This window comes from Phaethon aethereus (assembly GCF_964289735.1).
Source record: "Phaethon aethereus genome assembly, chromosome: 21".
NCBI classification, from domain to species: Eukaryota; Metazoa; Chordata; class Aves; order Phaethontiformes; family Phaethontidae; genus Phaethon; species Phaethon aethereus.
In genome coordinates, this window is record NC_138597.1 from 5,319,997 (window position 1) to 5,336,129 (window position 16,133).

Consider the following 16,133-nt stretch of genomic DNA (forward strand, 5'->3'; position numbering starts at 1 on the left):
AGTGTGCTGGCTAAAGAACTGGCTTGGATTCATGACAAGGATAAGGTGGAGATAGGACAGTACAGAGAAGTGCTACGCAGAAATTTGCAAATGCCTTTTGCCACCGAACTCTGGAGGGTTTTGCTGCGAGCTTCCAGCCTTGAATCCTGTATGGCTCTGGCAGTAACCTAATAGCAGTTGGTGTTGTAAGTCCTGAGCCCAAGTTATCCTCAAAAACGGATCTGGTGTACTTCATTGCAGCTCAGATTCTGTCTTGTGGCAGTTCTTTGGTTGCCACGGTTCAGTCCTTAATGGCATCGCAATGCTGTGTTACTTTCATGGACAAAGGCTGCCGGTTGTGTTAGCTTTGGTGTAACGGGTATGAGTCTGGTCTACAGTGTAGACAAGGAGGTGGATGATAAACAGAGAGGGTTAAACTTGTTTCTGTGTTGGAAGTCATGCAGGAGCTGTTGTTGCCAGCCTGCCTTCCTCTTTCCCTCTTTCTAAAGCTGATAAATTAAAGCTCTGCGCCACCCTGTGCAGTCTCCTATTCCTTTCTCGTCCTCACCTCTGAACTGTTTTCTCTCACTGGGGCTGCTTTTGGCCTTGAACCTCCAACCTCCCCTGTTGCTTTAGAATTGAAAGGACAAAGCTTTATTGAACTGAACATCCCCTCTCTTCTCTCCGAACGGTTTGGAACAAGCCTCTCGGATTAGAGCGTGCTTGTTTTGCCCCGCTCTGCTACAGAAGCTTCTTGCCTTGTTGATATTCAGTCGCGGGCTTCCACCTCCTTTCTGACCAGCTCCTGTTTACTTTGCAGAATACAACGTTGTCATGGCAACAGGTTACTTTTCAAAGGGAACATCTTGTCATTATATTTAATCCACTGCAGCTGAAGAGGACTGAAATATTAAGTTGTTGTTGCTATGGATACTGCTTTGTTACATGGGTTTCTTTTGTGTCGGATTTCATATGCAGTGTTGGGTCCTCTCTTTCTCTTGCCCATAGAATAAACAGCGTGCCGTGCCGTTCTTATTGTAATTGCTCTCCACCAACGTAATTTAGCTTAAAAATCTACAGTGCATTTTAGTTTCCGTAGCAAGGATTTTCTTTCCATTTGCAAACCCGTTCCTGGGGATGTGGAAACAGTAAAAATCATTTAACAGATTGCGTGCCCTTGCAGAGCGATCAGCTTTGTGCCCTTTTTTAAAGAAAGCGTGATGTAGTGCGGTCTGAAGGAGCTTCCTGCGCAGCAGCTTAACTCAGGCCAGCCCTTACCTTTTGGGGCAGGGGGACGGAGTACCTTTAGGGTGTGAATATAATCAGGAAATGCTAAAAGAGGGACGAAAAGGCATACAGAAATATTTCTCTCGACACTTCGTTTTGGTGTGAGGAATCCTGACTGGATAGCCCCATGTGGTTTCCCCAGCTAACTCCACGCGGGTAGTTTAGGAGCATAAGTCCCATCCAAAGCTTCGCCTTTTGCCATTGCGATTACTTAGAGGATGCTCCAGTATCCTTAATCAGTCTTGATTCTTAAATGCTTTATTTACTATATTTGGTGTGATGCAGTGAAAAAATTGGGATTTGGGGGAATATTTGGACTGATGTTTTTCTCCTCTCTAAAGAGAAAATAGCTTCATTGTGCAGCCTTCGGCTGGTGTGAAGTATTGTAGCTGTCAGAAACTGCATAGACATGTTTTAAGTTTGACTTGCACCGACTAGTAGAGATGTGCATGGCTTTAAAATGAATTCTGGGAATAAAGGAAGAGCGTCAGCATTTTCTGGTATCTTTTTCCTCTTCGTTCCACACAGGGAAAAATTCTCACACCTTGTAGCTGAAACAAATGCACCCTAGTATTTAACTTATAACTTTGTTGTAAATATAAAATTGATTTTCTAGTTCGGTCATTTCTTTGCATAACCTGAAAACAAGAGAGCAGTGTTCAGATCATGCCTTGCAAAGATATACATTGGAGAAAACCATTTTGACATGTTCTCATTCTTTTCAGGAGACTTTTGTGGGTTGATGTGCTTACCAGGAAGGTGGCATTGCTTAGGCGTCAAGACATCAGACTGAGTATTACAAAACCGGTGTTTATTCCTGTCTGACAGGTTTTCCTGTCATGTTGTCTTGGATAAGGTCCATTCAGATCCACTGCTGTCATTTACCCGCTTGTGCACCAATAAATAACATTTCCGAATGGTCAGTAAGGTGAAGTTTAGCTGAATACATATAAGCAACGTACTCTGAAATTGAGGTGAAAATGTTCATAAAGATACGCACGTGATCATGTAAAACAAACCCTCCAGTAACCTTTTTGACTTCAAATAGGTTTTAATGGTTTGGGCTATCCATTGTTAGTTCAGCTCAGGGCTGGCAATTTATGGTTGTGATCTTAATTTTTAAAGACTAAAGGAAACTGTTTCTCAGTCATTGCTTATGATCCCTGTGAACACAGCAGGGTGAATGAGAAATACTGCAGGGTGGCAGCTTACTTGTTAAATTATGTCATTACTCCTGTAACAGCAAATGCAAGATTAATTCAAATTTGCTGTTTCCAGATTAAAGATGGTGATCTGTAGGTTTTTCGTGTGTGCTCTTCCTTGCTGGTGTGTTGAGCCTTACTTAAATGTCAGTTATTGAAGAGTTAAATTCAAAAGTTTGTCTTATAACAGCTCTGAATTTTGTCATCCTTTTAACGTAATATGCAGAATATAAATAAAAGATGTCTGTTTAAATAAGAACAATTTATAGGAAAAGAAGAATGTTAATCTTAAGGATATTGAATTTCCTGGGATTTGGTTGTGTTCTTTAATGCTATTTTACTGGAGGGTCATTTAAGTTCTCAGACTGTAGCTGCGTTCAGTATCCTAAATCCCTTGTGCTCTGGCACAAATGTTTTTGTAGACTATAGTGATCCGGCTCTTGACAAGAGCTGAGTATGCAAGATTACAGCAGAGAGGTCCCATGGATTCAGCTGTAAAATTGAGAAATTAGTATTGCCAGTAAATAGTTTTGTTCGTGTGCCTTCTTGTTGCTTATATTGTAATATATCTAATAAAGAAAAAAGGGTTAAAGGGGGGCACTCTTCAGTGATAGTTTTATTTACTCTGTTAGTCTGTTCAAAATTTAGGAAGAAAAATAAATTCTGGTGTGTCAGATGTGGTGTTCTGGTATATATTGACATACCTTCAACTTCTATTGTTGCCAGGGTAATTCTACTGCAACATGAAAAAATAGTTTTTCTTCTACCATATAACGTGATGTTTCATGGTGTGAGCAGCACAGAGCCCTTCAGACTATAGCTCTCACTACATGGAGGACAGTTCATTTGGAACTTGAAGTTTATTATGCAAATATCTTTTCAAAATAGTGGAAAAATACGAGGGCCAAGTATATTACGCAGAAGGGAAGCCCTTTTGGATGAATTGAATTAAATTCACTTCTACAAATGTTGCAGGGAGTGTTTTTATTGCTTTTTAGATTTTTTTTCCATGCTTTTGTTTCATGCTCTCTGATGTGATTTTAGTAAATAAATTAACAGCAACAGTAATAATTTTAACTTCCTAAAACAAGAGCTAAATGATTTTGCATGTGAGATCCAAAGTAACGTGACTGGTTTTCCATGAACTCTGCCTGGAAAAAGAGGAATTGTTTTGCTAATTCTAGTAATTCAAGGCTCGGTTCTTCAAAGATTAATACCCCAATATTTTTATTTAAGATATTTTCTCTTTCAAAATGAAAATGACCACAAAGATATTCATGAGGAACGTGGTATTTCCTGTGTATTAATCTGTAGCATAATGCTTAGCATGTTGTCTGCATTATTTTAGGTTTGGTGTTGAAATAAGCAGTTGAAGGAACATAGTACTAGTAGAAGTCAGATGGTTGTTGGAAGGTGAATCTCTGCATACCAGGCTTTTGAGTTGGCTGGCTAAAGCATAGAGCAGTTCAGAGCTGTAGAGATATGTAGAGGTTTTTAAAGGATCTTGATTAGCAATCAGTGCTACTTCTGTATTGCGTGAATTTAAGCATAAAAAGTAGGAAGATGTGTGTCCCATTATCAGCTGCCCAATGCTTTCCTGTTGCTGTGAGGACAGATCACACTGAGCCTCTTCTTGACTTCAGCTGCTTGACTAAAAGTTCCAGAATTGCCCTGTTGGTTTTTGCCATTTGCAGTGTGGCCTGTAATACACCAGAGTATATTCTTTCTTGTTTTCTTAATAATGTATTATTTTTGCTTCTCTTCCATTTGCAGTGGAAATGCGATGACAAAAAAATCCAGAATATTATTCTAAATTTCATTAATTGTAACTTTTTTCTGATTACTGTGGTTTTTTTCTTTTTGTATTAGGAGGCTAAACAGTACTCAAGGTGAAATCAGAGTTGGACCCAGCCATCAGGTAAAGCATTTTGTTCTTATTTTAGTGTCCAGAGGACATGCTTTTGCCATTTGATCTGTTCAGAGGACACTTATTTAAAATTGTATGCGTTTAAATGCAGTGAGTTTTTTAGATTCATCATGAGTTCTTTAGAATTCCTCTGCCCAGTTAATGAGGTTTTTCTGTGTCAAATGTTGATATGTTAATGATTTTTACTAGTGGAAGTGCTATTGGGTTAATTCTAGAATAAGATGGAAGGAATCTGAGTAACTGCTGGAAATGAAGGAAAAATCCCAGCTATTGCTGGACACATTCTGGAGTTAAAAATGAATGCATTCTCAGCTGGCTTTCACCAAGCACAAAAAATCAATTTGGTGGTGTTTTCCAGTTACAATCAAAAGTAGATCTTTTAACTTGCATAGTAAAATTGTGAAGTTGATAGTATGTTGCCTATAACATTTAGAGGCCTTTTCATGAATCTGTGTATTTAAACAAGATGGAGTTCTATTAGAAGTGATTAAAAAAGACAGCAGTTTTCCAAGAACTATTTCCAAGAAAAATTAGAAGGATGGGGGAACTTTAAACCTGAGAGGTTTGTCTTCTTTATAGCAACTGTGTTGAGATAGACGTATGTATGTATGTATGTGTATGTATGTATCCATCTTTTAACACAGATACGGTGCTTTTAAGCATGTCTGTTAATGTAGCTGTCATCAGTGCAGAATTCAATGTAAACTTGCTCCCCCATCTAAGTTGGTTTCTGAGCGCTGCCTGGTGTCGCCTCCTCGCTGACCTATCTTCACGCTTGAGGACTGCGCGTTTTCTTATTTCTGTGTGAAATGAGTTGGGCCAACTGCGGTCCTGCAGCGTAGAAGTCGGGGGGGCATTGTGTATTTATGATTCAGCAGTTGTCTTAAAAATGAAGTTAATATTTATAATTGGAGCAGTTTTGGCAGCTGTTGGGGATGGACCTCTTTCTAAATACCCTCTTCTGTGTTGCCATGTGCCACGGTCACCAACACCCTCTCCCCTGCCATTCCAGAGGTTAGCTGGTCCTCTCCCTTCTTACCTGCGTGATTTTGATACGAAGCAGTTCAAAGTCTTTTTAACTAGGAGGCACTGTAATTCTGGATGATGACTGAAATATCCCTTTTGTCCCTAGTCTACAGAAGTCATGTTAAAATTATAGTATCATCTTTGTATTTCCCAGGGAGTTTTTTATGCAGGCTTTCCTTTAACTTTCTGATGCTATAGAGAGGATAAGTTTTGATTTTAAAGGTAGGGAGACCTCGATTGTATTGTTTGTTTGACTGTGCGAAACAATAAGAACTGTTAAGTTCTTAAGACCAGTGCTTACGTCATTTGGATTGTTAAAATAGAACTTGAGAAAGCATGCTGAATGTGTTCAAACACCGGCAAGCAGAGTAAGGTTAAGAATCTAGATGTTAATATGTTCCTGGTATGTTAGTTCTAATTTGAGGGAAATCCTTCATGAGCATCGAAAATGGTCTGTTCTAAAAGAGCATTAACACACAGCTTACTCTGGTTTATAAGGTCAGATCTGTCACTAGGATCTCGGTGCTCTCCTTTACTTGTGGAATTGACTTTGTACTGTCAGTGCTGGATTTTTGCATCCAGGTGATGAATATTCAGACTGTTTTAAAAATCTTGTTTAATAACTAGTGGAAGTAAACATTTATGGAACCTATGTAACATTCTTAAGGTTGTTTTGCATATAGAGGAAAAAAGTTCTTGGCAATTAAACCGGTAGTATTTTTTTTCACTAGTCATAATAAGAATACTGTAAATGATAGCTTCAAAACAACTTTCATCTCAAATTGTCATCTAATATTTTGGCAGGTATTAGTCACCTGTGCTGTAAGGTATAATTATCAGATGCATTTATAGATAGAAAAAAGTAGGAAGAAGGTCCGCTGATTTAGATTACTGTTAATTTTTGCTTGCTAACTATTTTAAACTTCCATTATTCTTTCACTCATTTGCTGAGCATTTATGTTTCTGACAAATGTCATCGCTTAAGAGGATATATTCTCATCCTGCTGATTAGTATAAGGCATAATCCTAAGATATATGAGTGGTTGATTGTAGGCTATGATAGGAAGTCAGATTGAAGATGATATTTGTTGCTTTCCATTCTGTAGTCTGATTCATCCTGTGGAAAGTGTGAACACAGTCTCCTCTACACACTGGCCTTTGTTAACTCGGGGAATGGATACGCTTTCCTCCACCCACCTTGTTGAGAATAAGGTATATGTAGCAGTATCCAGAAACAACTCTCAGGTCCCAGTAGTGGTTTCTGATGAATACCTGTTGCCTTAATTTTCCTTACATTGTGCACATTACAGAAGCTAGAGGACTGTTGACTACCTCAAAAGACAACTTGTACCATAACAGCACGTAGAGACACAAGTGAAGGTAAATGTTTTGTAGAATTGCAGATCTCAACATTCACATGTATAGGAGGAGGAGAGTGGGTCTCTACTAAAGGTTCTCCTGTGAAAAATTTTGGCTAACAAATTAATGACCAGAGGTATTCAAGAGGAAGTTGTGCTTAGGAGTAACTCTAGTAATTAAGCACGTTCCTAGGGCACGTAAGGATGAATGTTAGTTTGTGAAAGCACCCTAGCTGCTAGAATGCATAGCTCTCGTAGAAAACTCATCTTGGTATAATGCTTGCTTATCCTTTTCTGGAGGAGTTGTTCAATGACATACCCATTTTCCCAGGGAAGAAGTAAAATAAAGTACAGATTAAAGAGCAGAACATGAAAGACATCTGAACCTGTGACTTGTAATTACTGGTTATGTATAAATGTTGCCTCTTGAATACGTTTAGCGTTGTAAGTATAGGAGGTAATTATAGGGCTTAAAAGCTGTTTCTGAAGAGGCTCTCAGCTATCTCATCCCATAGCAGTAAATGACTAAAGATGCTAATTGGGTCTCTGGATACAATGTAATACTCATTTAGTGGCAGAGTTCATTTCACTGAGCTATCTCGCTTTCAGGAAATTTCCTTGTTTCTCTTCGGAGTTTTAATGATTTACTGAGGACTTAATTTTAAACGTCAAATGAGTAGGGTTTTACTGATTTAAAATGGTACACATACGGTAGCCACATTCTTGCCTTGTTTCATATTGGTATGCTATATAAGTATGTTTTAGCCTGGCAGGCAGGATTTGTAACGTCGTCTTTTTGACAAATGAAGACTGTCTGAGGGTAAGTTGTCCAACAATGTTTGACTTCTGTATAACGGAGGATTACATATGCAGTACAAAATGGTTTACTTTCAAGCTGTGGTATTTCTGCAGACCTGCTTGCACTTGACCTATATACAGAAGGGCTTCACTGGTGGTGGACTGAGAAGCGGTGTTAACCCTGCATAATTGTCAGAAAATGAACTGCTCTCCTAAATGAAGGAATGCTGGATAAAGTGGATAGATTGGGCTTGATGAGCCAGTTTCCTTATAAACTTCTGAAAGTTGGATCAAATAGCTTCACCACCTGTTGTCTGAATATCTTCCATCTATGAGATTATATTATTCCACAGAATTTACAGACTTTGTTATTAATAACACTTGTGCATCCTCCTAACATTGTTAACAACTGTAATGTCTGTATGAACTCTTCACTTTCTTCCTAGGCTAAGCTTCCTGATCTGCAGCCATTTCCTTCCGCAGATGGTGACACAGTGACACAGCATGAGGAACTTGTGTGGATGCCAGGAGTCAACGACTGTGACTTACTTATGTACCTTAGAGCAGCGAGGTAATTTCAGCCAAGATACTACCAATGTCTTTAGAATGCTGTAGTGGTAAATGTGGACTGCCGCATATGTGTAGTTGGCTACGGTCACTCCTTTCTATTCCGTTTTGATGTAGCATGGGTGTCAACTGGATAAGCTGAAATATTTAGTTCTAGACAAGAATGCTCTGATTTGATGTTGGGCCAACACAGAATCTTTCTGTTGGCTGTGGCTTTTGGATTTAAAATGCAAAACCATCAGTATGTGCTAGCTAGAAGGAGTGTTAGATGTGTACCATGTAACAAGGGAAGTAACTGCTCTGAGTAGAGTAGCCATGATAGCACAGGCTTCCTTCAGAGGCTAAATGTTTTTTGAATGAGCTCTAATTAGCATTTCAGTTTCATACAGGTCTCTGGTATGCCTGGTAGATTAATCGGATGCACTGGTGGGCCTCATAATAATTCAGAGTATGAGCAAAACACTTGTAGTTTGCAAGAGTTCAGAGAAGTGGGGAATCTGCAATTTAAGTCCATTTTCTAACATAATGAAACGAAGATCACAACAACAGGTTTGCTGTCTCTGGTGAGACTCTGTCCTCATGTCTGGAGATTGTCTTCCATAACCCTGATGAGGCTTTGGTACTACTGCAGTGCAGATTTTTAATTGATGAAATCCACTTAGACTGGATTTTAATTTTGAATTTATTCCACATGCTGAGGTGACTTAGATTTGCATAACAAATGACAGTGTTTGTGGTGCCTCATTTTACTTGTTTCCACGGTATCACAAGGCCCTGAAATTTGTGATTTAAGGTGTAAATATACCGTTTGTGTATTGCATGATGTGTGCATCAAACAGTAGCTGAGGAATTTAAACTTTTTTCCCCTCAAACTATAAAGGAGCATGGCAGCTTTTGCAGGCATGTGTGATGGAGGATCCACAGAAGATGGGTGTGTTGCAGCCTCCCGTGACGACACTACGCTTAATGCACTCAATACAGTAAGTATATAGAACTGCTGTATGGAAGACCAGTCTTTCAATTTATTTCTGGACTACTTAAAGCATGTAGTGCATAAATAGATTTTGGGGTCATAATATGAGTATGATATTAGCCTAGGATACCATAACTTCCTTTCTAGATTTTTTAACTAGAGTTCTAACTAGTTTTCAAAAATCTAACCCACAGAACTTCAGTGACAAACTCTTGGGTTGTGCCTTTTAAGATGGCAGCTAACGAATGTTCTGTCTGGGAAGCTGCTCAGGTCAAGTACACCAGCGGGAATTGTTACTTGTTCAGCTGACACTTGACTGGGCTATTGGTCCTTTCATTCAGCCCAACTAGCTTCTAGCTGTAGGAAAGCAATAGTTATTTCCTAGAAGGAAAATTCATAATGCCATCTGACCTATAGTGTCACGTATGTGGTAATGATTGTCTGGAATTTGTCCCACTTATGGTCCAGTCTTAATTATAATTTATATTTGGATGCATGTATGTTCAGTTATCTCTTGCATAAACATAATGTGCATGAATAAATCATTACTGAGTAGTTACATACATGTGAGTGTTTGAGATGCTCACATGGTTTCAGTGCAGCCACAACAATTACGGGGGGGGGGGGGGGGCACTAACATCAGTAAATTACGGTACATTAAATGGTATTTGAAGATCAAGCTGAAGAAACTTGTCTGTCATCCCTTTTTTTTTGGTAACATCGTGAAATCTATAGTTGGTTGTTCCCCCAGAGCCCTGTCTGCAGCTTTTGGAGAACCGGGATGGTAGTGGGTATAAGCTGACCTTTATTGCGTCTTCATTGTTTCCTTCCTGAAATATAGTAAAAAGAATTACGTAACTGTATATGTTACTCTGAAGAAACAGGTAGACAGATCTGCTGACTCTACTAACAAACAAATTTCATTCTTCCTCTTTTTATGTCACCTTTTATCCATAAAATATATCTTGGAGGTATGAACAGTTGAGTTCTGTCCTGTCATTTTCATGGTTCTTGGCTACATTCTAATCACGTGCACTTGTGAAAGCTGTGGAAAGGGTAGGATGTACCCTTTGCTGAATGAGTTTCTAGCTAAATCCTAAAATGTTTTAGGGGCAATCACAATAGAAATGTACAGACTCCACCTACAGGTGGTGGGACTGGAAGCTGGGAGCAACTTCAGTTGAGCATGTTTTTGTGAAACTGCCGAGGGAGGGTGCAGTGTGTAGCTTCAGATTTAGTTTTTAAAGATCTCCTTTCCTAGAAGTAGTTTTAAGCGTATTGTACCTCAGGGTCCAGCACTCTTATCGGTTGCTGTAGATAGTTACGTTATGTTGCTCACAATGCTTGAGGTTCAAGTAATTTGTTTCATTTGGTAAAAATAGAACAACTAGTGATACCAACAAAAAAAAAGTGTTGCACTCCTGCAAATTGGCTAATGTTAAATACCACCTAATGACCACAACATTATGTCTGCCTCTGCTTGCTATGCTTTCATTATTTACAATTGTGTATTTTTTTAACCATTTATTTATAAAATTCTTAAAAGCTTGTAGGTGGTTGTGGTACACATCAGAAACTGAGCGATAATTGCTGCAACACAGAACAGATGATCTGTGTGTTTAGAGGAAGTATCCAAAGCATGTTATTTGGTTGTTTTATTGAAGTGAGTGGAACTGACTTTATCAAATTAATCACATTAAATATGCCTAACTGATTTTTTTTTTTTTACTGTCAGTAAAGCTTCTCATTACATGAAGTTTTTAAATACTTCAGAATGTTAAAAAGAAGCTTGATCTGTAAGTTGTAGAACTGGTTTGTAACTGGCCAAGTCTATGATTAGATATGTACAACTTGATATCTACTCTAAAGTTAAAATACCTGAATTCTTAACATGAAACATGTTATTTACATAACCTTAGCTTACCAAAACCACTTGCATTGGTTCTTTGTTTTGTTTCTGCTTCTATTTGATTACATGTTTCATAGTGCATCAATTTTTGTCTTGTTTCTTGCAATAGGCAGGAGTAAAATAGGATTAAGATCTAAAATGTGCCCCTGTAATACTTTATCAAATAAACAGCAACAGAATGTCCATTCCTATTCTGCAAAATTGTTTAAATATAGTCTATACACTCACATGTGTAACCAGCTGAACTCCAACATCAAACTCTGTATGCAAATTAAATGCTTCCTCCTTGTTCTCACTTTTACATCTGCAAAGTCCAGTGTTAGTGCTTCACAGTGCACTTCAGAACTGAGGTGAATGTATAAATCTTAGTCCTTTGGTTCCTTTCCTAAAGGTAGCCAGTGTGTTAAAAATTTGGTAAGAATGATGGTGTTTAAGTCTGCACTGCACATCCACTTCAGGCTCTTACCTATTTTACATTGTATTTCTTTCCTTTCTCTTGGGATGGTTGCGGTACGTTCTGGTGGCTGACCACTCTAGAGTTTTCCAAGTTGTTCCCTGACATCCTTCTTAGTGACTCAAATCTCTGTTAAGGCCAATAATCACCAAAGCTTTTGGAATTGGAATTTCTTTCCCTTTGTCAGACTAATGCAGAAAATTTGTTTAACTTCACTGCTTCACTGTCTACTTTAATTACCCCCTTTAATCACTTGGGAGTCTAAGGAGCCTGTAGTTGCACTTTGTAGACATCTTGCTTCTGAGACTTAGATAAGTCCCAAAATATTTTGATTCTGTTCTTCTGATTCTTTTCTCTTTGTATCTCTAGTGCACATCGTAATCACTGCTGAGCCACTCTCGGAATGGAAGAGGTTTCACGCTTGTGAAATAAAAGCACTGTACAAACTCTTAATTTATCCTCTTAAGAATACTGTTTGTCTGTGGGTAATATTTTTGACTGCTGCTGTTATGACTTCCCCTTCCCCCCCAATATGACATCTTGATGTATAGCAGTAAGACTTGCCCTGTGGTGTTCTTGTGTGTGTCTCAATGGCTTCAGCTTTGCTGAAGTTTCTCTTTTGTAGGTATTGTGGTGCAAGTCCTCTGTTCCTCTCTAAGCTAGTTTTCCACCTTGTATTGACACAGTGTAGTTCCCATTAAATAGTCTCCCTGAACATGGACTGTTGTACTTCCACGAAAATACAATCTGCAAGGTTTGCCCTTAATGGTTCTTGAAAGGTCCTTAGGCTTCTGCGATTTTTTTTTTAATTTATTCATGTGTTAAAAATGTACTCTGTGTACGAATGCTCTTCATCACAATTTTTAGAAACTAGTGAAAATACTTCCCTTGTTCACATTGAATTTTTCTAGAAGAGTGTTATCCTAAGAATGATAGTTCTGTCAGGTGGGATATTTTAGGAAACTTTGACTTATTTCTGAGCGCCTGCTTTTTTGCCTAACTTAAGAGTTTAGATAAGTAATTAGTTGTCCTGACAAAATGGTGCCCTTGTATCTTTCTGTTCACCATCTATTTAAAGCATATCAGATTTACCTGATAAATAATTACAAGAATCTTTCCCTGCGCTGTTATGTTTTTGTTTAGAAATTATCATATGCAACCCAGAAAATTAATGTAAAAAAATTGATATGGTATGATTTCTTATTATGGAAATCCAATAAACTTCAGAGCAGCCCTTCGTATAAATCAGTCTTGACAAGCTCCTTTGCTAGTGTTTTATTTATGTAATAACAGATGCTGTAGCCCCCAGAATGATTTATTGTTAATTATACCAAATAGAAATGAAGATCATGGCAGGCACAAGGCAACATATATATCAGCTCATTGAAATGATTATTCCAGGTAAACTCTGGCTCCTGTTTCTTTGTTTGGCTCTTGGCATTTGATGCCACATTTGTCACTGTAACCCTTGGGAAGGAAGTAAAGTTTTCATTTGGAGTTCATTGCCGTCCTCATGAGTGCTGGCTGCCATACTGAGAGCTGTGCAGGACGGCATTACCAGTTCCTAGAAGTCTTTCACCGTGATATTTTTAGTTAGTGTAACAGAAGAGCCCCTGTCTACCATAGAACAGGTAACGGAATTTGGCCGATGTTCTAAAACGAGCTGGGTTTTTGTGCTTTATTTAAATATTCATGCACAAAGGCTGTTTGATGCAGTAGACCTTAAAATACTAGTCATGTAAAACAAAAACGTGCATATTTCCCACAGCCTCCTCCTAGAGAAGCTGATGCGCGACGGTCTAGAAGAGCGGTCTGTGCCCGGGGGGCTGCCTGACAAGCTGCGCCCGGAGGGTGCTGGCAGATCGCTCCTCCTCAAACGGCAGCCTGTCATGAGCGGGGTCCCCCGGGGATCGGTATCGAGCCCGACGCTGTTTAATAGCCTCGTAAGTGATCTGGATGATGGGATCAAGTGCACCCTGATGAAGTTTGCCGATGATATCAAACTGAGTGGGGGAGCAGACACTTCGGAAGGGAGAGCCACTCTGCAGGCAGACCTGGGTAGGCTGGAAGAGTGGGCTAAGAAGAACCTTACGAAGTTCAGCAAAGGCAAATGTAAGGTCTTGAGCCTGGGGAAGCATAATCCAGGAGTGCAGCACAGGCTGGGATCTACCTGGCTGGGGAGCAGCTCTGTGGAGAGGGACCTGGGCGTCCCCGTGGACGAGCAGCTCAGTAAGAGTGACCAGTGCGCTGCTGCGGCAGGGAGAGCCAGCAGGGTGCTGGGTGGCATCACCCGCAGGGATAAAGGAGTCCCTATCCCACTCGGTGCTTGTCAGGCCACACCTGGATACTGTGTTCGGTTTTGGTTGCCGCAGTGCAAAAAAGATGCAGACAGGCTGGAGAGGGTCCAGAGAAAAGCCACAAAGATGATCAGAGGACCAGGGAGCCTGCTGTGTGAGGAAAGGCTGGGAGAACGGGGTATGTTCAGCCTTGCGAAAAGAAGGCTTAGGGGAGACCTTATCGCCGTGTTCCAGTATTTAAAGGGTGGCTACAAAGAAGATGGAAATTCCGTTTTTACAAGGAGTCACGTGGAAAAGACGAGTGGTAATAGGTACAAGTTACTCCTGAGGAGATTCCGATTGGACACGAGGAAAATTTTTCACCATGAGAACAATCAGCCATTTGAATAATCTCCCCAGGGAAGTGGAGATTCCCCAACATTGGATACGTAGAAGATTCAGCTGGACAGGGTGCTGGGCCATCTTGTCTAGACTGTGCTTTTGCCAGGAAAGGTTGGATCAGATGATCCTTGAGGTCCCTTACAACCTGGTATTCTACGATTCTATGATATTCAGTACATTTGTTATTTTCCAGTTTTAGAATTGAGTCATAATGCGTGCAGCTATTTTTATCGGTGAAATGTTAGGTGATGGAATCATTTTAATTTTTTCTTTATAGCTACCCAGTTCCTCCTATCTTGTGAACTGGAGAGCCACATTGCTTTGAGGCAGAAATCTTCCTAATAAGTGAAGAGGGAAATGGAAATGTTAATTTGAGTTACTCCCAAACCTTGTTTTGGGTCACTGTGGACAACTTTATTGCATTCTGAGAGCCAGCATGGTTGATGTGAAAGTTTTGTAATTAATACTCGGCTGTAATGTGCTTTGCCTTTTCGGCACTTTTGGGATAAAAGTGTGCATCAACATCACTTTTTAATAATCAGAATACCATCAGAAAGCCCCACAAAACACTTTATTTAAAAGATAGCTATGGAGATCCATGTGAGAAAATCATGCAGGAGAGCCAGGACTTAATCAGCCAGTTGTGGGGTTTTGTGTTGTGTGGGTTTTTGGGGTTTTTTTGGTTTGTTCCAAGCTAATTGGAATTTAGAAACCAATCGAAAAAGCTTAGAATTGATTCCCTTTCCAAGTTTGGCTAGTTTAGTAAATACCGTATTTTGCTTAGCATTCTCTACTTGCAAGTGCATCGCCCACTCTAATGACATGTTGACTGTGGGAAAGCAGCTGACACACTGTCTTGTTCTCTTCTGTAGAAGGAAGAAAAGCCTTATGGAAGTAACTTTTAAAAAATGCCCAATTGTGGTGCCAATATGTTTTATTTGGGGATAAATTTCTTCTGTAGCGTATGCAATTGGTGGGTAACCTGGGCCGTCTGTAGGACTTATGTGGAGCACGGGGAGAAGGAGTTCCAGTTTTCAAATGAAAATAAAGATGACCCTGCGCTTAAGTTCTGTGGCAGGATCAAATTGAAGCATGTTCAGACAAGCAGGTGATTTTGTATTTTTATTTATTTCTTTGTATGCCCTTGTTCTCCTGAGTTGCTGTAGAGACTCCAATTCTGGCGTTACGTTTTGCAAAACTCCTTTTAGACGTAGGAAATTCAATACTTGAGTGTTCCTTTGTTGTGGGCCTGAGAACTTCTCAGAGATATGATCCTAGTGCTTGTTGCAGAGAACATCCTCCTTGTCCACATAATACATTTAAGCTAACATACCATGGCATTTAAGCAGATTACTGGACTGTGGCTTGCAGTATCAGACAATTCATGTTCAGTTTTTTCCCATGTAGTTCAGTATTGACCTATGAAAAAAGTAATACGAAGTAGTTTAAACAAATGAGTTTTGCCTTTAATAACTCTCAGATCAGGAATCATTAAAATTCAGATTAACAAAGAATACCAGAAAACTTAGATGTCATTTTAAGGGCTGAGATCTAAAATTATATCCTCAGCCCTAGGAAGGCTTATTTCAGTGGCCATATGGATCACTGGAGTAGTTTTCATCTTGTTCCTTAGGAATCTAAAGGAGTTTTTGCCTTCAAATGTAATAGGATGAGCCCTTCTCTTAATATCCAGAGCCATGTATAGTGCTTTTGCAATTTAAATTCCAAAGTGGAACTGTACTGTGAGCCTTTCCTCCAGGTTAATTTACACTAATACCTCAGTAGTAGTGTCCCTTTTTGTTGCATTTGTTAGAAAGGTGCAAATTCTTACATGATGGAGGGCTTATAGGCAAGCCAGTGCAAGGTCAGTCTTGTTGAAACCTGGTTTTGTGCATGTGAAAAAGTAACATGCAAACTTAGCAAGCAGTAAGTCTCCAGATTCATTGTGTGTGGTGGTGGGGCTTTTTTGAGTTGG

General features: G+C 39.5%; 1 protein-coding gene across 1 annotated transcript in view; it reads left to right on the top strand.

Moving 5' to 3' along the window:
• RERE (arginine-glutamic acid dipeptide repeats) overlaps positions 1–16,133 on the top strand; it is a gene marked incomplete at its 3' end in the record, with an annotated part of 176,956 nt that overhangs the window by 71,390 nt on the left and 89,433 nt on the right. The window contains exons 6-8 of the mRNA XM_082009482.1: positions 4,338–4,386; positions 8,024–8,148; positions 9,025–9,124. Coding sequence (XP_081865608.1) covers positions 4,338–4,386; positions 8,024–8,148; positions 9,025–9,124 — 274 coding nt within the window. The remainder of the gene's footprint in view (positions 1–4,337; positions 4,387–8,023; positions 8,149–9,024; positions 9,125–16,133) is intronic.